Raw genomic sequence first — 26,350 nt, forward strand, 5'->3', positions numbered from 1 at the left:
AGATAAAAATTGAAATGCATTTATTAATTGTTGTCAGGCTTAGATACACTGGAAACCATTAGATCAGAAAGACAGGCTAGCTTTAAACAAAAATCAGTAATAGAAGCCTCTGTATTATTAAATGTTTCCTTTAACCACCTTCCGTCCGCCACCAGTACATATACTGCGGCAGGTGGGCTCTGTTCGCAAAATGACGTACCCGTTTTGTGGTACTGCTAGCCATTCGCCACAGGGGAAGCCATTTCATGGGTCCGGTGGCCACAATTGCCGCCAGGAACCCACGATCACTCCCCACGGAGACAGAACGGCGGTCTGCTGATGTAAACACGGCACACCGCTGTTCTGTCAGTAATGAGCACAGGGATCCTGCAATCCTCCTATTTAGGGACACAGGTCTCTGAGTTCATCCAGCAAGCCCGCCCCCCAGTTAGAAAGCACCCCCTAGGGACACATTTAACCCTTTGATCGCCCCTGGTGTTAACCCTTTCCCTTCCAGTGTCATTAGTACAGTAACAGTGAATATTTTTAGCACTAATTACTATAGTAATGTCACTAGTCCCCCCCAAAAGTGTCAAAAATGTCAGTTAGGTGTCCGATCTGTCCACCACAATGTCGCAGTCCCACTAAAAATCGCTGATCACCACCATTACTAGTAAAAAGAAATAAATAAATAAGAATGACATAAATCTTTCCCCTAGTTTGTAGACGTGAAAACGTTTGCGCAAACCAATCAATATACACTTATTGGGATTTTTTTTTTTTTTACCAAAAATATGTAGCAGAATACAACATGGCCTAAAATGATGAAAACATTTGATTTTAATTTTTTTTTAAATGGGAATGTTATATAGCAGGAAGTAATAAAATATATATATATTGTTTTTCAGACTTGTCGCTCTTTTTTGGTTTATAGTGCAAAAAAAAAAATCGCAGAGGTGATCAAATACCACCAAAAGAAATCTCTGTTTGTGGGGAAAAAAAGGACATCAATCTTATTAGGGTACAGCGTCGCACGACTACGCAATTGTCAGCTTTTTTATTTCAGAATTGTCACACCTTTTTGTTTATAGCGCAAAAACTAAAAACCACAAAGGTGATCAAAGAGCACCAAAAGAAAGCTCTATTTGTTTCGGGGGGGGGGAGTCAATTTTATTAGGGCACAGTGTCGCACGGCCACGCAGTTGTCAGTTTTTTTTTTCAGAATTGTCGCTCTTTTTTTATATATATAGCGCAAAAAATAAAAATCGCAGAGGTGATCAAATACCACCAAAAGAAAGCTCTATTTGTGGGGAAAAGTTACATAAATTTTTTTAGAGTACAGCATTGTACGACCACGCAATTATCAATTTTTTTTCAGAAATGTGGCTCTTTTTATGTTTATAATGCAAAAAATAAAAATCGCACAGGTGCTCAAATACCACCAAAAGAAATCTCTATTTGTGGGTGGGGGGGTACATCAATTTTATTAGAGCACAGCGTTGCACGAGCGCGCGATTGTCAGTTTTTTTTTTCAGAATTGTCGCTCTTTTTTTGTTTACAGTGCAAAAAAAAAAATAAAAACCGCAGAGTTGATCAAATACCACCAAAAAAAAACTCTATTTGTGGGGAACAAAATAACATCAATTTCATGAGAGTACAGCATCGCACGACTACGCATTTGTCATTTTTTGTCTTTCAGAATTGTCGCTCTTTTTTTGCTTACAGCACAAAAAATAAAAAACGCAGAGGTGATCAAATACCACCAAAATAAATCTCTATATGCGGGGGAACAAAAGAAAATCAATTTTAGGGTACAGCGTCGCACGACCGCGCAATTGTCAAAGTAACGCAGTGCCGTATCGCAAAAAAAATGCCCTGGACTTTAAGGGGGTTAATCCTTCTGGTCCAAAAGTGGTTAATACCAAAGGTTAAACAAGATACCTGCCCCCAAAAATATATACACTGTATATAATGCTATAATGCATATACATATATATATATATATATATATATATATATATATATATATAGTTATCTATATAGATATATAAAGATATATATATATATACACAAAAAAATATGTATATATAGATGTATATATATATATATATATATATATATATATATATATATATATATATATATATATGTATTATATACAGTGTATATATTTTATGCACGGTCATATGTATATATATATATATATATATATATATATATATATATAAATATGTATATATATCTATATATATATATATATATTTATATGTATATATATCTATATATAAATATATATATATCTATATATATATATAGTATATATATAAATAAACATATATATATATGTGTATATATAGATATATATAGATATATATATGCATGTATTATATACAGTGTATATATTTTATGCATGCTCATATGTATATATATATATGTATGTATATATATATATATATATATATATATATATATATATATATATATATATCCATATAGATAGATAGATAGATAGATAGATAGATAGATAGATAGATAGATAGATAGATAGATAGATAGATTTATAATACATATATATTACATATATATAGTATATATTTATATATATATATATATATATATATATATATATATATATATATATATATATATATATATATATACATACATATGACCGTGCATCAGTAATAAAAGGCAGCTTCGGTGTCACTGATAGTCCTGTATGTACAAGCAGAGGGTGACACCTGTACCTCTCTCTAATTGTCGGGATTACCCAGCCGGGGATCGCTCCATCCCGCTGCCTCCCCATTCGCCGTCCAGCCCCTCGCTGGTTAAAGTAATTCCCGTTGTAGCCGCTAGGCGCTGTCCGCGGTGCTGAAGCGTGCTGGAGGTGCTGAGAAATCTAGTGGCGAGCAAGCAATCGTCTCCCAGCGCGCAGTGAAATGTAAAGCTTCTCCTCCACACAGCTGATTGCAATTACACCAACAAACAACTGCCGGCCTCTCTCAAAGGAGCCACAACACGCTCTTTCTTCCTCTTCCATTTTATTTGGGTAATTGCTTTTTTTTTCTTTTCCTCCCCTCTCCTGTTCAGCCAGCACTTCCAACACCCGGGTGCTCCTTCCTTCCAATGCAGCTCGTTTCCACACCGTGAGCAGTCAGTGTTTCAGCTTCCAAAGTATTGAGCAAAAAAAATAAAAAATCCCACACACGCTGCCAGAGAAGGTAGAAGAAAGAGAAGAGGCTGATTTTTTTTTTTAAAGGGACTGATCGGAGTAATAAGGAGATTATCCTAAGAACATGTATGCAGCGTGCTTGCTGTTCACTGCTATGGTGCATATCCATTGTCAAGGTAAGAAGCCTCTTATTTTGCAGCTGATTTATGTCAGTCAATTTGCTATTGTTTGGGGAGAGCACGCTTCTTCCGTTTTAATAGAGGTCACTTCGTTACAGGTTGTTTTTCTTTAAATAACGCACCGTCCGTCCGTCCGTCTCCGCTTCCCCCTCGTTCGGTTTGATGAAGTCGACTCAAGTTTTTTTTTTTTTGTTTATTAGCCTTCGCCTCTTAATTTTTGCCCCGGCCCTCTAAACAGCCTTGACTAATGCCTTTCGGTTGTTCACCCTAAGATTAAACCGAAAAATTGGATTCCACTAGATGTCTATGTCCTTCACAGATACGTCTGTTCTAAAAGTAAAGTGCCTGGGGTATCTCATAATTACTTCTTTTCTGGTAATCTCATTTTGTTGGAAATGAAATGCCATTTAATCATTTGCCTTGAAATAATAGAATTTTTATGCTGTGATTCCCTTCAACAATGAACTCTGCTCCCACTCTGGTGAACAATTAATTAAGTTATTGGCAAATCATTTACCTCATTTGTGAAATATTACATACTGTTTTTCTAATCTATTTTATGGGATTTCTCAAGAGAACATCTGGTTAATAGAGAAAATATAAAGGAAGGATGGAAATCATTAAAGGCATGTCTTGACAGTTCAGTTTTCAAACTTTGAGGCAAAACTTTCCTCATGCGACGTATGGGGAAGACATATACTATATAACATATAACACATTGATGGACATTTATACACTTTCATTGAGGAAACAATGTTTGATCTGCCCGTAGTAACCGATCAAGCATTCTATTTTATTAACTAACTTTAGATAAAACTTTAGTGCTGCTTGGTTGCTAAAGCTAGATACACACTATACAACTTTTGTTGTTTGATTTCCTTTAGGTTTACCTTCAACTCTGTAGTGCAAGGGCCTGCCTGATTGCATACAAATTAAAATTGTTTAGATTTGACCCCATATTCTATGGTTTTGGTAATTCTAAAGGAAAAAATCTAAAGACAATTGTATAGTGTGTATGCCTCATAAGGCTGTATTATAATACTATTATGCTTTCAGTGATTGAATACGGGCCGGGGGTGTAATTTTCACAAATTCTAGTACTCTAGTTTTATTAAAATGAATACATGGAAGTATGTTCCACATAATCATGGCATGAAATCTGAACAAAAAGTGATTTGCAATAAATAAGTGACTTCAAAAACTTTTTCAGAAGTTAAATGGAGGCAAGTGGTACCCCCGCTAACTCAGGTGGTACCCCCGCTAACTCAGGTGGTACCCCCGCTAACTCAGGTAGTAACCCCGCTAACTCAGGTGGTACTCCCCTAACTCAGGTGGTATCCCCGCTAACTCAGGTGGTACCCCCCTAACTCAGGTGGTACCCCCCCTAACTCAGGTGGTACCCCCGCTAACTTAGGTGGTATCCCCGCTAACTCAGGTGGTATGCCCGCTAACTCAGGTGATACCCCCGCTAACTCAGGTGGTAACCCCGCTAACTCATCGACTTAACCAACACACACTACACTCATGAATATACACTAGCACTTAAAAACAAAAACAGAGTTTGCATAAACTGTGGCAACCTTGGACTCCATGGAATGTACAGTAAATGTGGAACTATATAAACTGATACAAACTATCGGGGTGCGCTGGCCCCACGCTGGGGACACAGAGTTTGATCCCTGAAGGGGTGTTCGAGCAAACCTATAGGTCTAAACCAGTTGTTTCTCTAGATTATTCTCTTGAACTGATTGCTGTGGATGGACAAGTATTGCCTTTCTCACGTTAACTATGAATGTTTACTACTTATAGACCTGTATTTGCTCAATACTCACTGTTATATCCGACTGCATCGGAATTTGGCTCTTCTTCTTGTTATATTTTTTTATAAAAATAAAAATCTATATTTAAAAAAACTTTTTCAGAAGTTAACACAACGTCAATTAAGTTCTAAGGACCCATCTTAGCAAACACGAATGTAACTTCACATACAAATTGGAGATTTGATTTTAAGGCTATCAAGTCGTGATTAGTGATTGCCAGGATCCCTTCTCCAGCTTGACCAAACAATGCTTGTCATCTCCTCTCTTTAAACATTGAGGTGAATATATGACTTGGCCAAGAAGTCAACTTTGGGAGAAGCCATACCAGGGCAGATTAGGAAATGCGGTTTGCTTAGGTAATAACTGCCTATTAAATGTATTTTCTGTTTTAATATGTTAATAGGTAGGAATTCTGTCTCTTTCTTGTTTTTCTAAAGTTAAATGTGCTTCGTCTTCTTTTTTTTTTTTTTCATCTACTGCAACTCATTTGAAAAAAACATCCTTCAAAGCAAATATGAAATTAGTGTCCTTCTAAAAATGTAATAACCCAAGAAAACAGTTGTCAGTCAGAGTATCAGTTGTTGGTAATTTATTAGCCTTTCTGCCAGCTGAGCTTGGAAAGCTGATTATGAACACAGAGCAAAACAATTTTCGGAGAGAAAGCCTGGGCATATTTGTTAAACCAATAAACAGGAAGCCAGTGTAATAGAATTCCCCAAAACATGATTACATTTTAAAGTCACTTGTGGAAGTGTATATATAAATCTGGTTGGCTGTGGCTGTCCTAATGCTAAAAGCACTTGGCAGAGTTTCCATTGACAGTGGAAGCACCGTTTATTGTACCTTAAAATGCCTAAGGCCATAAAGAAGGATGTAAAGAATGTTAATGCATATACAAGCATGGCATATAGTAAGGCATGGTTTATTGTGCAGAGTGTAATTCTATGTTTAGAAATGCATAATATGTAGATGTCATCTCTTTGTGGTTATTAATGTCAAGCAAGCATTTCTAACTTCTTTCAAGTCAACCACTTAAATAAAAATGACTTTACTTGACATACATAGTAACATTTTTGAAGACATTTGAGATGTTTGTAAGCTAACTTTTGCTTAGACCAAATGTGAACCTAAGCTGTAACCTGCACAAGAATAATGTGTTATTCACATTAAGAGGGGGATTTACTAAAACTGCTGCACGTAGATTCTGGCGCAGATGTGCATAGGAACCAATCAGCTTTTAACTTCAAATTGTCAAAATAAGCTTTGACAATAAAACTTGAAAGCTGATTGGTTACCATGCTCAGCTGCACCAGATTCTGTGTACACCAGTTTTTGTAAATCTCCCCCTAAGGCATGTTCCATTTTCTTGTACAATTTTCAGTTAGATTTACCAAAAACCATATAATGTGACGTCAAAACTAAACAAGAATTTCAATTGTATTCTTTTAGGCAGGCCTTTGTATTACATAGTTGAAGAAAATTGTAAGAAATTTGTATAATGTATGGCCAGCCTTTTAGTTATTTATTTTGCATTTCTTGCAAAAACATAAAATAGGTCTCTATGATTTATTTATAAAGTGATATAGAGTCCTCTGTGCCTTTCCTAATAGACATGGCATCGCTACAGGCGTAATTATTAGAATTAATCAGTGCAGTGATTGATCTTGGGAATTAATGTGATGGTTTAAGGAAAGATGTCTTGTTGAGGATTAGTTCATAGATACCTCAAAGTTTTGAAGCTTATTCCTTCTTCCCGATAAATGCAAATTCATAAGAACACGATGAGTTTGATTAATTTACATGTTTGTTTATTCTATTACTATTAAGACATTTCTGAACTAGGTTTGCCATTATATTAACATAAATATTTACGGTCTTCAATAGTACAGATTAGTCTATTTAGATTAATTTATCCAGGGCACCCCCCACTACCCCAATTTACACAATTGTGTTTTGGTGGCAAACCCAAGTTGTGTTGCATTGTTCTGTTTAGCTTTTGATAGTCTTAAGTTTCTTTGACATAAAGTTGTGTTTGTATTGCTAAGTGAGGAGTTGGTCACCATGTATTTGTTTTCAGCTCACTTTAGGTATAGACTTCAAATTTTTTTTTAGGCAGCACATAAGTAAAACTAACAATAAACAGTAGAAATATTTGACCCTTCCTAAGGCCTAGCTGAAAATTGGGCCATGCAGATACATTCTTGCTGCCATGCATGGGTGTCTAAGCCTTAACTCCATCATTGTTTTGTTATATGTGGTAATTAAACGGTATTCAGCAATCTGGGCTTCTGTTACTATGTGTTCTGGGAGGCTATCCTTAAAATCTGCATGCAGCTTCACATTGTGGTTCATCTTTCTTTATGCACCATAAAAGTGTCCTATAATAATAAATGTTAAAGTTTTCTTAACGCATGTTGTAACTATCTTTATTTAAATGTATATGAAGCAACAGGAAAGTAACAATGAAATGATCCCTGTCTTAGAGGGTGTAGAGTAATAAATACATTTAAAAAAATCTATAAAATCTATACACATAGCAACCAATTATATTCTTTTGACTTTGGATAGAAATGGCGTTTAATGTTTGTGGGTAAAACTTTCGCTTCACAGACCTTTCATAACCTAAATTCATTTCTCCGCATTGACTCTTTTGATGTAAAAAGTGTGGAATCTTGCAAAGAATAGCATGTATTTTGAAGTGTAAAACAAGTACAGACAGTCCCCGGGTTACAAACAAGATAGGGACTGTAGGTTTGTTCTTAAGTCCAATTTGTATGTAAGTCGGAATAGGTACATTTTTTGAGTGTAGCTTCAGCCAAAATAATAATTTTTAGGTCTTTTGGATAGCATAGGGAAGGGTTAACACCCCTGTACCATTTGTTTTGCTGTCTGTGCCCCTGTTCAGAAGATGTCACCTCACTTTCTGTCCCTTTGAAAACTGGGTTTTGAAAGTTTTGGGTTGTTGTGGAAACAAGGATTGGTGATAAAGCTTCAGTGGAGACACCTTTTTCCCATGAGAACTCTTAGAGGAGTGAATTTCCCTTCCTAGGGAGAGATTTCTCCTCACTTCCTGTTGTCTCCCTCTGTTTGTAAGTAGAACCCGGGGACCGCCTGTATGTGTATTATCTCGGTGTATGGTTATGTACAGTGCATTCATGTTGCTAACTACAGGTCCTGCAAACCTGATGAAGGGTGAGGGGGACCGCCTGTGTGTATTTTATTTCTCTGCATGGTTCTGTAAAGTGCATTCATGTTGCTAACTACAGGTCCTGCAAACCTGATGAAGGGCAAAGACACCTAAAACTGTTGTTTAGCGTACTTACCTATGTTTGCAGTGCAGCAAAAAATATATCTATTGTGTGGATTTACCATTTATTTATACAGCATCCCTCCTTAAATAATTCATATCTTTATATATATATATATAAAACAATGTGTGGATTTGCAGTTTAATTGCAAAATCCTTTCCTTAAATGATAATATACAGTAAATATACACACGCGTGTATATATATATATATATATATATATATATATATATATATATATATAAAAATGTGGTATTCTGTTGTGAGCTGCTGTAAGAAAAAAATAAAGATAAAGATCAGGCTCAGATTACAAAAAAAACGTGTAGGCGTTTGTCAAAATCTAGATATTTGGCACAATGCGCCCATCTTGGGGCACATACTACAGTGTGTTGTTATATTATCATCATTTTGTTAAATTAGCATTTTGGTGTTTTTACATCTCTCTAGCAATATGATAAGAAAGCAAAATAGACATAAGAGAAATGTATTATTGTTTTCCATAAGTAAATGTCAGTTAAATAGCAATAGACTGACGTAGAAGTTGGTTGTAGATATTGGCCTTTATTGTGTTCACAGTGTTTCTTGTAGTAATCAATAAAAACATAATTGAGTTATGGTTGGTAAATATTGTGATGGAGAAACACTTATCAATCCATTTAGGTTGTCCAACGATAGCTCATTTTTAATAGGAACCGACATGGTGTCAGAGTGATTGATGTAATTATATTCTTGGTTTTAGGTAGCTTTTACAGTAAAAGTTTTCTAAAGACTTTGGAATTGTTTTGCAGCTGAACTACATGGAAGATTCTCAACCACGAGATTGTAAACCATCATAATAAATCTTTAAACAAATTTATCAAATGTCCTAAATTGATGATTGCATAAGATTACTGTAGACAGACTTTATCCACTCGGAAAGAAGGCCACTGCAGATTACAGACTGCTAGATGCTGCCTAAGTGAGTTATGGTAATAGAACACAGCAGCTTGAACTGTTGATTACAGGCAGACTGTTTCAATAAAAAAAAGTATTGAGAGTTACAACAATTACATATATATGTAATATATATAACATATACATACTATATATATATATATATATATATATATATATATATTAGATAACAGGCATATCCTGATTTTGACAGTGGGTTAAATAATTTTACTATGAAATTAAAAATTATTTGTAGCCAAATCCATGCTTTATCTGCAGTGTCCAGACACAGACCACTTTTAAGAGTGTCTTTCTGCTCTATAGTCCATTGCAGTTTCTACATAATTTCTTTCTGCCCTAAACAATGTGTTTCAAACATGTCTAAAAATAAAGAGAAGCTTAAAAAGACAGAATATTTTATCAGAGGCACACTTAGCCCTCATTATACGTTTGAAATCATACGACTTCATGTGAACTTGTGTGATTTCAAAGCCGCATTTCAGTCCGACTTTGGGGGGCGACTTGAAAAACATCTGTGCGGGTTCATACACAGATGTCTATTGAAGTCGCCCCTGAAGTCACCAAAAGTAGTGCAGGAACTACTTTTAAAAAACGGTGCGGTGACGCAAAGTTGGGACGGTGCCATTGACGGCAATAGGCTGCGATTTGACATGTGAATCACCTGTTAAATCGCATGTCAAATCCTGCCGATGTGAACTGGGGCTGAAAGCTAAACTCCGATAGGCTACAAATATCCTCTAAAAGTCACACTATGCAATAGGTTGTTGTTTTTTTTTTTTTTCAACTGTTTTCCCTGTATCTTTCCCCATCCTTTCCTCGTGCTTTGAAGATCCAGCCACATCTGTGTTTGTATATTGTTGGCTGAGTGGAGGGTCATGCTGGTACTTTAGATCCCAACCTTAGGATTTAACTGCCAATGCTTGTGCCACTGGGTGACCAGTCTAATGGCACATATAAAACTATCCACAGAGACCACTCATCAGCAGAAAAAGTAGATACACACCTAGAGTCCAGTAATTTTCACAAAATAACAGAAAAATTTGTAATTTTCCTCTGAGTTTACATGTAAGTGGTTGTAAACCCTTACTTATATCTAGTGAAGTAACTGACCTCAGGGGATACATAGAGATAAAACGAATAATCCTACATAGGTTGGACCGGTTTATCTGCAGCCCTTTCTCTTCTACATCTGTTTAAAATGCGGAATATATACAGCTTTTTGAGGGCAAAGGGGTGAGGCAGTGCCATCTTAAGAGCATTATAGGCCCCCATGCAATGCAGTGCACTGGGGCCCCACCTACACAATCACCCATGAGAATAAAAATGCAAATTATCGATAAGGCAATATTTATTGGTACAGCAGTGCCAGGCTAATGACAACTTCCAAGTTCAGTGGCTGGGTCTGGTGAACACACACATGGACGGGAGTCAGACTCGACTGTCCTGTGTGTGCCTGTTCCAGTGGAGGCAGAAAGGCATTCCTGCAGTTGTGGGCTCCCCCTCCACGGCCCAAGTGGCTTGACAGCAACGCAGGGCTGACAGGCACTTGCAACCTGCTAAGTTTGGCGGTGGGATGCACACAGGAGTCGGAACTAATGCTTGGCTGGGGCTGGGTCGCTGGGCAGGTTGGGCCCCCAGGCAACTGCCAAGCATTCCCATTCGGTAAGATGGCCCTGGGGTGAGGTTACATTCTGCAGAGCTTCATGAGAGCTGATTGGTGGAAAAGGGATCTATCCTCTGTCACCTTTTTACCTCTTGGTGTCAGGAAAACCAGAATCAGCAGTGGCTTTTGCTGATAACAGAAGAAGAAAGCAGCAGAGAGAAATGACATTTAGTGCTCTGGATTAAGACAAGTATACACTATACGTTTAAATTTAAGGGCGCTGCTTGGTTTGATAATGTTAGTTATTATAGTGCATATACAAAATTATTTAGTTTGTGTTTAACAAATCTAATAAAATATTGTTGTAGTGAATCCACGTGATTAATGTGAAAAGCAATACATAAAGAATAGAAAAATAAAAAATATATATACACATGTATATTTGAAAAAAATATATATACAGTATGTCTTCTATATAGATAATTGGGTATCTTCTACACCCCGTGCTTGAATGTGCTCTATACTCCCGTTATGCACGTATGATACACATAGGAGGCGCCATTTTTTCTGTTTATAGGTATACACTATAGATGGATATCCTTTGTTCATATTTCATGTCAGAGGTTTAAAAATACTTTAAAGCCTGGTACACATGATGAGATTATTGGAGAAATTATTATTTTTTTTTTTTTTGCATGCTAGTCTTCAAATCGAAAATTCTCGTTCGACAAAATAAAAACTCAGAAGTGATGTAATGTGTTGTATTGTATTTGAATTGTATTTTTGGATGAAAACTGTGCTGATTAAATGAAAATCGTACAATCTAGTATTATATGAAAAAAATTAGTTGTGTTTGGACAAAAGCTGTCAGATTATCGTAGGATCTCTTAGAAAGCGGTATTTTTGTACACTTTTCTGATCGTGTGTATGGGCCTTAAGGCCTGGTTCACATGAGTACGTTTTCAGATTCAAATTGCATGAAAAGAGAAATCACTTTGTTTTTAATAGTGTCCTTTCACACCAATGTGATTCAGTACGGAGTGATTTTGGAAAAGGTTCCTGTACTACTTTGGTGTGATTCCAGTGCAGTTTTGGCCCCACTGGAATATACAAACCTTATCTATGTTGCATAGAAGTTGCATCCAAGTAGCACTACATAATTGCACTAAAAGTTGGATCAAAATTGAATCGCAGAAGTGTGAACTTATCCTGAGTCTCTACTGTTTCTTTAACATTGCCATGCTATCCTGATTCACCTATATGGACTGGTCAGGATCTTCTACATTGGCAAGCCTAAAGGACACCTACACCATTAGTACAGATTGTCTTTAAATGACCCCTCTCTCCTCCCAGAAAGCCTTATACTTATATTTACCAGCACTTACTCTTATGAGATCTTTCTTATGGTCTGCTGGGAGCCACACAGCTGTTGCTCCAAAAGTCCCCCAGGCCGGCTTTGCAGGTGCAGAAAAAGGGCCATTTATCTCTATAGAGAAGCTGCTGACCATTTAAACACATAATAGTAGAATGATTAGAGAACCTTATGTACATGCACTGAAGAAGCAGAGCCCGTCTGGGAGACTTCTGGTGTGGTGGTTGTTCAGGAGACCACACTGCAATGATCTCTGAGAAGGGAGGACAGATAAACATATGACTTAGAGACATTACTGGGGGGATTTCATTTCAAGGATAACCATACTAAAGGTACAGTTACCTTTTATAGTGAAACTCTGGGTTTATTGAAGGAAAAATTCCTTTTGAATCAGCTCTTTACATTGTAAAACCTAAGTTATCAAACATTCCCATCTTCTTCTCTTCTGTAGCTCCTAAGCCAGGCATAGACTTATCAAAATTTGGCCAGTTCAGGAGGTACAGGACGTGCTTCGATCCATCTTTGGGCAGGCTGGTTGTACTTGACAGGCGGTAGAGAGGCAATATGTTGCCTCCTCACAGCCTGTTTAACCCCATAAATGCATCATCACTATGCTGCAACTGCATGCAATGCACACAGGTTGTAGTTGAGCCCCATTCCAGCTGCAGCCACAGCATGTGTACACCCCCAGCTGCTTCCTGTGCAGCTACAGGAGGAACAGTTTGGGGGTGGTAAATTCACAGCTAAAGCTTCACATCTGTGCAGCTGTGTGCTGCGTATAGGGCAGCAAATTCATTTCAGTGGGCTGCCCCACAGAAACACAGGGAAAAAAATTCCCCTATCTTTTTTATTGCACTGCACCAAAAATGCACCATTTTAGCCAATGCATAGGGGTACCATTAAGAATGAATGACACTCCTGCCTGTTTGTCTGCATGCCAGGAACACGTGCAACTTTGCGCGCATCCCATGACTCAGAGTAATGTGAACCAAGCCTTAGACTGGGGTGTCCTTCATCTCTTTTCTCTGTCTCAAAGGTGGAATATCAGAGGTTTGTATAGACTTCTGATATTTCACCAAAGCCCCCCAACAGGGCAACTTAAAAAATTGTAAAAAAAATATTTTTAAAAAATAATTGTAAAAAAAAAAAAAAAGAATAAAACAATTGGTAGAAAATAAAATAAAAATAAGAAACTACCAACACCAGTGGCAGAACTACCACACAAACGTCACACTTGTGACTGGCCCTGGTGTTCCACCAGCGGGCTGGGAGGTGAGGGTCCCGTCCAGGAGTCAGGGGGGCCCTTGTTTTCTTGCATCAGGGCCCTGAAGTTTCTAGTTACGCCACTGGCATGAACCTAGAGTAGGTTCACATCTCTGCGGGTCCTGTGTGCCACATTTTCATGGGCACCACAGCCCATTTATTTGAAAGCCTGCTTTACCCCCGGAGAAAAGTCCCTAACTATTTTTTCAAAACTCGTTCACACACTCAAAGACATGCCATGTTTTCTAATGTGTGGGGGTGCCAAAAAGTATTGAAGACACTCCTGCACATCTGCTAAAGAGTAACGCGTTCTGCCTGCGGGTCGGGGAACCCATGCAATTAGCACCCGTTCCCCGATCCTCATATGTGTGAGTAATTTTGTTGTGTGGTAAATAATACAATAGTCAAAGAGAAATCAATTCTGTGCTACCAAGCAATAAAAAATATCACATGTATTACATTTACTGTAGTGATAGACTAAAAATGGGTGACAAGACATTCAAGAAATGCATCAAACCACGTTTGAGCTCCCAAAAGGGAACAAGAGCTACCTTGGTGAGTTTTTGGAGTGGTGGGCAGCCCATTCAATTGAATGGTGTAGCTCCAAAAACTCTGCGAAAATCATGCAAAAAAAAAAAAACATGCGTCACTAGATGTGAACAGAGCCTCACTTTGGAAATCTCCCCAGACACATTGCAGTCAAAACCCATGAGGAGGATGGCCTTTCCCTACTCACCCCAAACTGTCACTACAGGATCAAAGTGAAACGAAATCCACCCTGTAGAAAGAAATGCTGTATACTTACCTTTCTGGTGGCCCATGGCGTGGATCTCCTTATGCAACACTTCCAAGAATAATAAATACACCCTTCCCCTGCATGCTGTGGTTTCTTCTGCCATTTTCTAAATCACTATAGGACATACAATCTAGTCTGAGGAACCACAGTGCTCAGTGGAGACAGCTTGTACTCTACACACCAGTGGCTGGAGGCTGAAGATCAGCAGCCCCGATGATTTTTAGCATTTCCTTTAATAGGAAGGCTTTCGTTTTCTTTTGAACTTCTATTGACAGGGTTATTTTAAGAGTTATTTTGCTTATGAAGCATGGTCATATCCATCCTTCGTTATGCGCAAAACACAAGCATGCGTGGTATGCATGGCTTTAAATGGGAGAGATTTACTAAAACCGGTGCACACAGAATCTGGTGCAGCTGTGCATAGTAACCATTTAAGCCCCCATCCAGACCGGGGCAACTTGTCATGCGATTTGACAGTTCCAAGTTGTATGACAAGTCGCACCCCATTGCCGACAATGGAACAGTTCATATTGCCGCAACTCAATTCGCAGAGATTTTGAAAAAGGTTCCTGCACTACTTTTTACCAATTTCATTGCGACTTGCATAGACTTCTGTTAAATGAGGTTGCAAGCCGCAAGGAAATTGGCAATGCAAATCACTCTCATGTGTGGCTTTGAAATCGTACAGAAGTAGCATCATTTCAAAGCCACACCGGTGTGAACGGGGGATAATTGTCAAAGGTTAATTGAACAAGCTGATAAGTAGCTGATGGGTTATTATGCACAGCTGGAGCGGGTTTAGCAAATCTCCCCTAAAGTGTCCCAAAGCAGAGGAGGCCTTTTTTTTTTTTTTTTTCAAAACTGTCTGAAGATGTCTAAAAAAGCATCAACGTAAGCTATATACAATCCACTTTTCTTTCTTTTTTCACAAATGAGGCCAGAGAGTTAATGCATGATGGAACAACTTCTGTTTTTATTCATTCATTAATGACATAACTTAATAAAAAAAAAAAAAAAAAAAGCTCTTTCTATACATTTTGTGTGTTGTGTAGATCGTTTGTGCAGATGGTCAGAATTTAAATGGGTCAAGCTGTCTAGCGCACATGTTCTAATTTAACTGCATTTATTTAGCTTTACCTCCTGCTTAAAATACTTCAGACACCTGAAGCTGTATTGAAATGCTACCCCGAGGCACTCATAGCTAAAATGACTGAGACAGTTACTAAAGACTGGTGTATCAGCACAGCTTGTACTTACTGCTCAGAATTCTCCAGGGCCTGACTGCAGACCTAACGGACCTGGAACTGAATAAAAAATCATCATAGGCTTAATAAACTGAAAATAGGAAAAAATTATAGTTAATGGAAAAAACATAACTGACATTTCTACAGCCTGATGAATATATTTAATACTAATTCAGATTGTGCAGTAATCCATTTATTAAAAAGTGGGACAGAGGTGGATATAGATTTTAGAGGGCTCCTCTGCTAAGAACCACTTTGAGCTCCCCAATATGCATCACTGTTATTTGGCATATGTGCATGCCCCTACGTTGTGGTGCTACCTATCTGACTTTTCAAGGGGTTCATGAATGCTAATACAAGCAATGCCTACACAAGCAGCTACACATACACTATATTGTCAAAAGTATTAGGACACCTGCCTTTACACGCACATGAACTTTAACCCCTAGATGCCGACCGCACACAAATGTGCGACCTCTCGGTGGCCAGGCCTTGGCGCATATTTGTGTGCATTAGTCCCTGCGTGCTCCCACACAGTGACCGGCAGTTCAAGAAAAGTTTCTGATCGATTCTCATGATTGGAAAGTTTTCTGATCATGTGACCACCGTGACAGCCCCGCTACGACTCCTGGAATGCCAGACCCCATAAAGGGTGGCGGGAGCCACCGCAAAGGGGTAGTGGCATCCCAGTCTTAGTCCGCAGGGTTCAATATTGAGTTGGCCCACCCTTTGCAGCTATAACAACTTCAACTCTTCTGGGAAGGCTGTCCACAAGGTTTAGGAGTGTGTCTATGCTATGGGATTGTTTTACCATTCTTTCAGAAGCGCATTTGTGAGGTCCGGCACTGATGTTGGACGAAAAGGCCTGGCTCGCAGTCTCTGCTCTAATTCATCCTAAGGGTGTTCTATTGGGTTGAGGTCAGGACTCTGTGCAGGCCATTTAAGTTCCTTCACCTCAAACTTGCTCATCGATGTCTTTATGGACCTTGCTCTGTGCACTGGTGCGCAGTCATGTTGGAACAGGAAGGGGCCATCCCCAAACTGTTCCAACAAAGTTGGGAACATGAATCTGTCCATAATGTCTTGGTAGGCTGACACCTTACGAGTTCTCATCACTGGAACTAAGAGGCCAAGCCCAACTCCTAAAAAACAACTCAACACAATAACCTCCCCCCTCCACCAAATGATGTGGACTAATACAAATAATACACAAATCAAGGTCCATAAAGACATGGATGAACGAGTTTGGGGTGGAGGAACTTGACCTGCCTGTGTCAAGGACACTATCTGTCCCTTTGAGGAAGAACAGACTTTCAGACATCTTTATCTAGTGCAGGGGTCATCAAACTATGGCTCTCCAGCTGTTCAGGAACTACAATTCCCATCATGCCTAGTCATGTCTGTAAATGTCAGAGTTTTACAATGCCTCTTGGGATGTGTAGTTCCGCAACAGCTGGAGGGCCGTAGTTTGAGGATCTCTGATCTAGTGGAAGTAAATGTGCTGGTTTATTCTCCAATAATACAACAATATATGTGTGTACTGAACTTACAGCAATGCATCTAAGCACCACATACCAAAAATGCTACTTAATTAATTTATATTATTTAAAGCAAACTCCCTCATCCATCCATGTCTCCATGCTTTTGTTTGCTGAGAAATCACTTTGAAAAACACCTCCTAACAGTCCTGGCCATGGCCATCTTGAGTAAGGGCAGATGATTCATGTAACATTTACCTGCAGTAATCCATCTTCCCTTAGCTCAGACATGCAGACATGAGGGTGTGAAAATCCCTTCTTTCCTCCTGAAGATGTATGACCTCCTGAGATGTATGAAGTAAATTGTATATACTTTCCTATCTATTTACTAATACTAGCAGCATAAGGAATAAGAATAGTCTATGTTGATTGAGAGAGTGAAGTTCTACTTTAATGGGAAGAAGTGACATACAACACATTGTACAAAATAAGGACAGAACCTGTTCAGATAGCAGGGCCCTCCACAAAGCATGGCCCAATGGACTATCCTCTGGCCCACAGATGGTCTCCTATAACTCTGGGAGGAGGGATTGTTCATGTTATAGCTGGTTAATATGCAGGACCCCAAAATGTAAAATGTTATTAAACACAAGCTTGATTTCCTGCCAATGGCTCAAATGTTCATGATTATTTATTTGTTCCACATGTTATGTATTTCTGAAATATGTGTTTTACTTGGAGTCCTCTTTTAAATCTAGATATGAAAGGTTAGAGCGTAATCACCTCTGAAATGTTACCACCACCTAGGCATTGTGCAGTTATACCTATCATTCATGAAACTATATACAGGGTATAAGAGAAAAAAATTGATATTTTGCCTCTTCAGATACTTAGGGGAACATAAATAGTGGAACACCAAAATTTGAGGTTTTTTTTGCACAGATCCGCATAGTCTAAGCATCCCCTCCTTTCTCTGTAGGCCTGAATCTTACTGTACTCCTTCCTCTCTCCCCCCCTCTCTCCCCCGGCAGAATTCAACACCCTCGTTGCGTTTGGTTATTTCACTAGAAAAAAGCTGTAGGAGTGCGGAAGAACGGAACCAACATTTTTGTTGTTCAGTGTTCAGGAACCTTTGATTCAAAAAGACCAATGCTATTTAGGGGTTTGGAAAATCCCTCTACATCAGGACCCTGAAAAGTAACAGGCTGTAACAATCTGCTAAAGCCTGATGTATTTTAAAATCTTCACATATTAAACATTGAACACCAACCACCTAACCCAGCTTTTACCCCCTCCAGTACTTTTGAGCCCTTTTTAAAAAAAGATAGATGGGAGGAAGGAATACCCAGAGGGACCTTCTACATGTAGGACACTATGTGTCAGGTATCACATCCTATGAAAGAATATACACAGAAAAAAACCCTAGGAACTAGATTGAGGACTTTAACGGTACCGTTAAAAAATGGGTAATATATATCAATGATTATTGTACAAAGGTTAAAAAACATGTAACCACTGGAAAGACTCGTACATTGATATCGATATACACATATATAGAACAACATATGATGCTGTTTGGTTGTTTCTTCATCATCCCGGCTGTAGTTGGGTGATGGGTTGCTTGCTGTGACTTCAACACGTTTCACAAGACGCCGCCTGCTTCATTAGGAAGAAAAACTACATCCATGCTCTATCATATATTTAAAACAAAAACCATACAAAGGTAGATACTCCACAGTTACGACCAGTTGTTGTCAGTTTCCACAGCCAATAGGGCAGTTAATTGGGCATATGTATCTTGAGTCAAGGTTTCAAGCCAATCTTAGGTAGTAAGAATTATCTTGATAAGTATTTAGTGTTACTGAATAGTGAGGAATATATCCATACGAAAGTGTGTGGTGACCGGGAGCCCAGCCGGGAGAGAAGTTAAAGTGGAGTTCCTGGCCTATTTTGCAACTTTAGTAAATCCTGGAGTGCTCGTTATGCTGATCAACAATTGGGCATTTTCAATTTTTTTCGGGGGTCCCTTACCTTATTTTCAGGGCATTTTTGATTGTACTTCCTCCTTCTCCCCCCTCTGTGGCTACGGCCACCGACATCACTTCCGCCTTTGCATTGCATCCTGGGAGCTGTTTGTCATCACTCCCAGGAGGCTGGCATCAGGAAGAACTCCCAGAACACTCCCTGGAATCAGGAAGAACTCCCAGAACACTCCTTGGAATCAGGAAGAAGGACACAGCAGATTGCACTGCCGCTTTAGATGCCCACATCTAAGATGGCCGCGCCCAGACAGCGTTTTTAAAAGTATGATTTTGACTAAAATCCAATACTGTACACCTTATAAATATGAGAATAGCGGTTCTCTAAAGGGCAATGGATTAGTATTATAGGGGTATTTTTAGTTAAAAAAGGTATTTGAGGCCGGAACTCCGCTTTAAGTGGGCAAATCCCTTATTGCTCATGTGTGAGGATCGCTTTTACTTTTGAGCCCTGACGAAGGGGGACTTTCCAAACTCCCAAAACATTTGGCATGCTTTGCCACATTTTTATTGTTAAATAAACATACTTGGACTACCAAATATCTGCGTGGCACTTCTTTTGCCCCTTTGGATTTCACCTGAAATGCGCCATAGAGGAGTTTTCATGAGAGCCACCTGACCAGAATTACTGCGCTTTATATTATGGACTTCACTCCACATTGCAACATCAAACTGACTTTTGGATAAAACATCACCCACCCACATCTTCTAAATACAGTATAATATAGAGGACAGTACAGAAGAACTGTGAACACTACTAATTGCTTGGGATAGACACAGTACTAAAGTTTTAAGGTGCTTCATGCAAGTCAAACATTGACTGTGCATTACTACATTTGGTTATAAATGAGGTATTTTAGTTAAATTGTTGCTGTAACACAATTCATTTTTATGAACGTACTTGTGTACAGATACAGTGATAGTTGTTCTTTAAGACTACAAAAGTTTCTTGCAGCTCTTCACACAGGTGTTAACACTCACTTCCTAGAAATGTGTTGAAGGTGCTGATAAAAACTGACCTGTGATATTCCAGCAGTAGAGAGAATCATCTGGAAGTGAAAATGTTGCGTTCCCAGGTGCTGCATAACATAAGGAATATTCCCGCCAGCAGACTGCTTTGCCTAAACTCTTTCTCTGTTTTCTTACATATTGCCCATTGCAGCATGCTTTGATGGATGGACTCTAGGCTTCCTAATGAGCATGGTGACAGGGTGAACTAATAAGGATAGAAAAGAGCAGCCACATTATAAGAAAAACCTGCTGGCTCGCTGCCTGCAAGAGCTGTTCAGCATCCATAGAGCAAAACCCTCTAATCACTCAGTTATGAAAGCTGATTTTAAAGCTTTATGCCACAGTGGCTTTTTGACACTGAAAAGAATTGTCAGAGCTGGCAAAATTTGGTTCCTGATGAAATGGATTATCCTCAGAACCAGCAGATAGTCTGTGTGTCTCTGTGTGATGTAGTGCTCAGCCAGCAGAGGGAGCCATGATGTGAAATGAAAGCTTTTGACATAAATAGCTGAAGGTCTGAGAATGTAAAACCTTCAGACATGTTCAATACTGAACTGCAGTATATCCAGCATGTCTACAGTACGATCCCGATAAGGGTTTCATTTGTGTGCTGAAGGATGTTTGTTTTTAGTAGCAGTCTCTTAAACAAAGAGGTATATCTTCCATCCCATGGGGTATTCTTAGGAAATAGGTAAATAATTGGATGAGCATTGTAGAAGTAAGATAGGAACAGAGGGAGGAATTCTCAGTTTGGTTACTGCAAGACTGAAAATTGCTGCTGCTGTCTTGCATCTGATTTTGAGCTTTGCAGCTAGCAGTAGTAGAAGGAAATCATTTAATCTGTCACAGGTGGATCACGGTGGGGCTTCAAGGGGTCTCATTCATTTCACTTAGCCTGCAATTAGTGGTGAAAAGCAGTGACAATGTTTCAGTTGTGCATTGGTCACATGTAACAGAATCCTCGATGTTCTAAAGTTGGCCATGTATGTGTACAATTAGATGAAATTTTTTTTGCTGTTATAATAAAATTCGCCATCCACTCTCAAGGCCAAACTTTACTGATAGGGATGTTCAGCATGGGTGGGCAATCTTTATATGTTCAAGAAGCTGTTCAAGGGTCAACTACATGCCAAATGTGAACCATGTTATCCTATGTCCTTACTCCAGATGTTTAGTATCTTAAATGATGCCCCTAAGGGGCATGCATGTTTATGAATCTTGTTACTGTTACTTTACCAGATTATTTTAGATAACTCATTAGGAGAATCTGAAACTTTGCCCATTCATCACATGGATGCACTGGATGCCTTCAGCTGTCATTGTGTTCTTGTGGTTTTGACAAAGCATGTTCATCGTGTGAAACGCGTCAACCTGTCCCTTCCCCTGCCTGTATGCTCATCTTGTTGCTTTTAATGATTTTTGAATAAAGTCGAATTGCATTATTTGTGGGTGTGCAGCCATCCAATTTCTCTACATGCCATTGTGCTCGTATTGGGCCTCATGTGTGTCCCTGTGTCTTTAGGAAGGGGTGTTTCCTTCAGGCACACCTGTCCTAAATCTACCCACTGCTATATATGCTCCAACTTAGGAGATTATAGAGTTAGGACTGCAGGATGCAGAGGAGCCTTTATGTGGGCACTGCGGCATACACATATATTTGCAAGTGTGTGCAAACAAAACCCTATCTTTTACATGTGAATTGTTAGACAGGGCCAATTTGGTTGTTTTGCAGGCTGGCTGGTAAGTGTGCTGGGAAATCTTTTTGTTTGTTTGTGATGTCCCTTGACAGGTCACAGTTACTCTCTCCCCTAACCATTATTCCCCTTCACTGAACTCTACCACCACTCCATTGGTCTGTAGAAGTTTTTGGAAATTATAACTGGTGCTTCTGGTTATGGGGGGTAAAGTGATAGTATCCCCTTACCCCAAGATTAAATGCTAGGACCTGAACAAACAATCCCAAACAGAGAAAAATTATGTCACATGGTGGAGGGAAGAGGGTAAATTTCTCTGACAGAATATCATGGAGCTTATACAGGAACTAGATTTTGGCCTCTGACATTTGATGACACCTCAACTCGGGCCTTGGGTTTTATTATGAAAGGTTTTATTATGAAAACCTTTGTCAATTCTTTTTATATATTCTTAAGTCAAACAAACGTGTATAATGTAAGATGGTCAGTTTGCTCAAAATATATACAGTATTTCAGATTTTGGTGAATGGTGAGTTAGGTCACTAGTTAGTTTTTAATACATTTTGGGAACTCCAGTGGTAAAATTATCCTTCTGGAGTTTCCCGCTCTGCCCTCACACCAGCCATTACAAAGCCAAGCAAAAGAGTTTCACTCTTTTTGATACATTCTCTGTAATATTAAAATGTTTTGTTACTAAAATTACCCAGTTCATTTTGAAACTAGTTATGATGTTCAAAAAAACAAAACAAAAAAACCCCTTAGAGCCGGTTCACACTGAGGCAATCCGACTTTGGGGGGGCGACCTGTGAAGTTGCGTGCACCGCGACTTTGGCGCAACTTGCAGAGACTTCACATAATGGAAGTCTATGCAAGTCGCTCCCAGGTCGCCCCAAAGTAGTACAGGACCCTTTTTCTAAGTCGGAGCGACTTGTGTCGCTCCTATTAGAACGGCTCCTGTACTACTCAATGGACCGCGACCTACCGCGACTTGTCAGGCTGACAAGTCGCGCTAGTCTGAATGGGCTCTTAATTTCCTTAATGTGGGTGTTTTGTACACTTGGCATGCACTATTCCCCCAGAAATATACTGTAATTTCCTACTCAGTTGACTGTCTTATTGCTCTTCCCTGCTTAGCAGTGTTTATGTTGTAGGAACATTGGTACTCATAACGTGACTATAGAACGAAGACTTTCCTAATCAGCTCTCAGGAAGGATAAAATAGCTGAAGAAAGTTTTGTGACAATGCAGGAGCACAATTAGGAAACCGTTGTCATCCTATAACAGAAAGTACCTGAACAAGAACCTTCACGGTTGGATCACCAGGTATACTTCTACTGAAATCTTCAGATTTAAAAGATTGAAAATGACTTTAAATTATATTAACAAGTTAAAACTTATGAGATTTTAGTACTAGGGTTTAGCTCCACTTTATAACTCCAGGAATGGGCCAATGTATGCACCTTAAATCCTATATCTGAGGGACCTCTGTGGAGATCCCTCCACTGTCATAGTTGCTGCTACGATATTGATAACTGTGATTTTCCAAGTCAAATCAGACATTCTCTGGAGAGAAGAGAAGAGAATAAGCGGTGATGCATGATCCCCACCTTGTCCAATTAGAGAATGCCTTGAATTTATTCAAAAACTACAAGACATTCTGTAAATGACAACAGTGCCAAGTGAGTGACCCTGTCTGGTCGGTATGCAGTATGCACAGATATAGTGACAGAAGTAACAAATGTAATAACATCAAAAGAATATACAATATAAAGAAGCTGAAAGTAGAATGTACTGTAAATGCTCTTACAATGAGTCTCTGTCCATGTTAACATGGCTTGGTAGATGATCAGGATAGACACGTGCTTGTGGCAGTTCTGTTGGGACTACCTTATTCCAGTTTTGGCTGTAGTATTTACAGGACTAATAGGTAAGAAATTACCACTTATAACTCTTGGAAAAAGGAGTATTACTTTTTAAGGAAGATAGCACACATTTCTTAGTCAGTTGATCAATTCGTAATGACATTCCTGTAGTATGAAGTCATCTAAGGTAAAAGCATCCTTATATGTCTATGGCCCCTTAACCAGGTTTTGGAGGAACTCTTAAACACTAGTGAGCCACAATAAAGGAAAAATACATTTCTCCATCATATGCAATGAAATTAAGATCTTACCGGGATTTAAACTTAATTTAAAAACTTATTTTTTCTGATATATGAAGTATAACATCACAAAAATAAGTGCTTACTGGTGGGAAAAATGCAAATTAAACCTACAGGACAATGAACACATCCAAATGTACGTTTACTATTAGAGATGGGCCAAACATCCCCCTGTTCGGTTCGCACCAGAGTTCACAAACAGAGAAAAGGTTCTGACCCGAACAGCGAACCCCATTAAAGTCTATGGGACCCAAACTTGAAAACTCAAAAGTCCCCATTTTGAAGGCTTATATGCAGATTATTGGCATAAAAAGGGTATGGGGGTCCAGATACTGCCCTGGGGGACATGAATAAATGCAAACATTTTTTTTTTAAAAGATAATTTTTACAGGAGCAGTGATTTTAATGGTGCTTGAAGTGCAACAATGAAAATGAAAAATTATTTTAAATATAGTGCCTGGGGGGTCCCCTTATTCTGCCTGTAAAGTGGCGCAACTGTACAATGGATAGAACCTACTACAGCAAAACTGACATTATTGCCAGCAATACAATACCATTTCCGGCAATAGAAAAAAGTAAAAAAAAAATAATAAATAAATGACGTGGAGTCCTCCCCAAAATCCATACCAGACCCTTATCTAAGCATGCAGCCTGGCAGGCCTGAACCATAACAGGCCACATGCCCTCAACATGTGGGGGGTGCTGATGGAGACAAGGGCCTCATCCCCACAACCACTGGTCAGGGTCTGCAGGCAGGGGGCTTATTGAAATTTGGAAGCCCCCAGACTCTGCCCCCCTTTCTGAATGAGTACCTACCCCTACCCATTCACCAAAAAAGTGCAAAAATAAATAAAAACATGAGGCAGTTTTTAATAAAAAAGTGTCCCCTGATGTAAATCCATCATCAGTCGTGTCGGCGCTGCCACCCCTGGACCCGAAAAAGTAAAAAATAAAAAAAAATGCTCCGTCGTCAACTAATACAAACTACTGAATGCCTGGATGCTGTTTGATAGTTCTTATAGGAAAAGGCGGGGCCATCTGGCGAAATCACCTGATGACACCTCCCCCTTGTGACATCACTGACCCAGAATGCACCCTTACCTATATAAGAACTGTCAAACAGCAAGCCAGGCATTGGGCGGTTTGCCTTAGTTGACGGAGATTTTTTTTTTTTTTTTCTTTTTTTGGGTCTGCAGTGGCGTTTTGATTGACAATGGATTTACATTAGGTGGCACTTTTTTTTTTTTTTTTTTAATAAAGGAATTGTCAAAAACTGCCTCCTGTTTTTATTTAATTTAGCACTTTTTTGGTGAATGGGTAGGGGTACTAAGTACCCCATACTCACTCACATGGGGTTTCCTTGGATCTGGGGGCCCTCTTGTTAAAGGGGGCTTCCAGATTCTGATAAGCCCCATGCCCGCAGACCCCCCTGCCCCCCCTCCCCCACTTTCTGACCTGTTGGGCTGCATGCTCGAATAAGGGTCTGGTATAGATTTTGGGAGGGACCCCATGCCTGTATTATTTTTTAAAACTTTGGCATGAGGGGTTCCCCTTTTAAATCCATACCAGTCCCGAAGGACAATGTTTTTTTTTTTTATTTAGCTGTCAACAGGGAAGCCCATTGACAGCTGATGACTCATCAGTTGTTAAGGACGTGGCGTTCAGCCTCCCGACCCCGCTCCATAACAACCAGCTATTCACTGCACCCTGATTAGGCAAAGCTTTGCCCAATCAGGGCTTAGAATACACTGTGCAGCGTGCATTGCATTCCAGGGCGTTCGGTGGGGCGAACCTCTGCTGGACGCCTTCAAATTGAGCTGCTCTCCCAACTCTATTTTCTATATATCATGTACTTTATAACCCAAGTTAGTTGGGAATACCTCCTACCTGCACTCACTCAAATCAGTATATCCGTATGAAAACAATGTAACACAAATTATTAGTATTGTACAAGTACTATTCTGCTGTGCAAACATTATGAAATCACTCAGATTTAAGTTTCAATGCAGATATACAGAATATCGACAAACAGGAATGTTTTATGCAACCGAAATAATAAAACTAATGAACACAATCCTTTGACATTCCAATGAGATTTTAATATTTGTTTAAAGTATTGTGCCATAAATCCCATACCATAACTTTGATTCCTTGATGTATTCCAGCTGAATTTAAAGTAGAGCCTACTTATCTGCATAAAATGAAACCTGACCTGCATTATATATCATAGCAATGAATCTGTAATTAGCTCATCTATTATTTTGTGATGAGTCAGTTG

The 26,350-nt window shown here is 39.0% G+C and overlaps 1 protein-coding gene across 1 annotated transcript in view; it reads left to right on the forward strand.

Moving 5' to 3' along the window:
* Positions 1–2,654: 2,654 nt before the first annotated feature.
* SEZ6 (seizure related 6 homolog) overlaps positions 2,655–26,350 on the forward strand; it is a 930,588-nt gene continuing 906,892 nt past the window's right edge. Inside the window, exon 1 of the mRNA XM_082244641.1 lies at positions 2,655–3,327. Coding sequence (XP_082100767.1) covers positions 3,276–3,327 — 52 coding nt within the window. The 5' untranslated portion in view covers positions 2,655–3,275. The remainder of the gene's footprint in view (positions 3,328–26,350) is intronic.

This window comes from Pelophylax lessonae (genome assembly GCF_965119305.1).
Source record: "Pelophylax lessonae genome assembly, chromosome: 2".
In the NCBI taxonomy this organism is placed as follows: domain Eukaryota; kingdom Metazoa; phylum Chordata; class Amphibia; order Anura; family Ranidae; genus Pelophylax; species Pelophylax lessonae.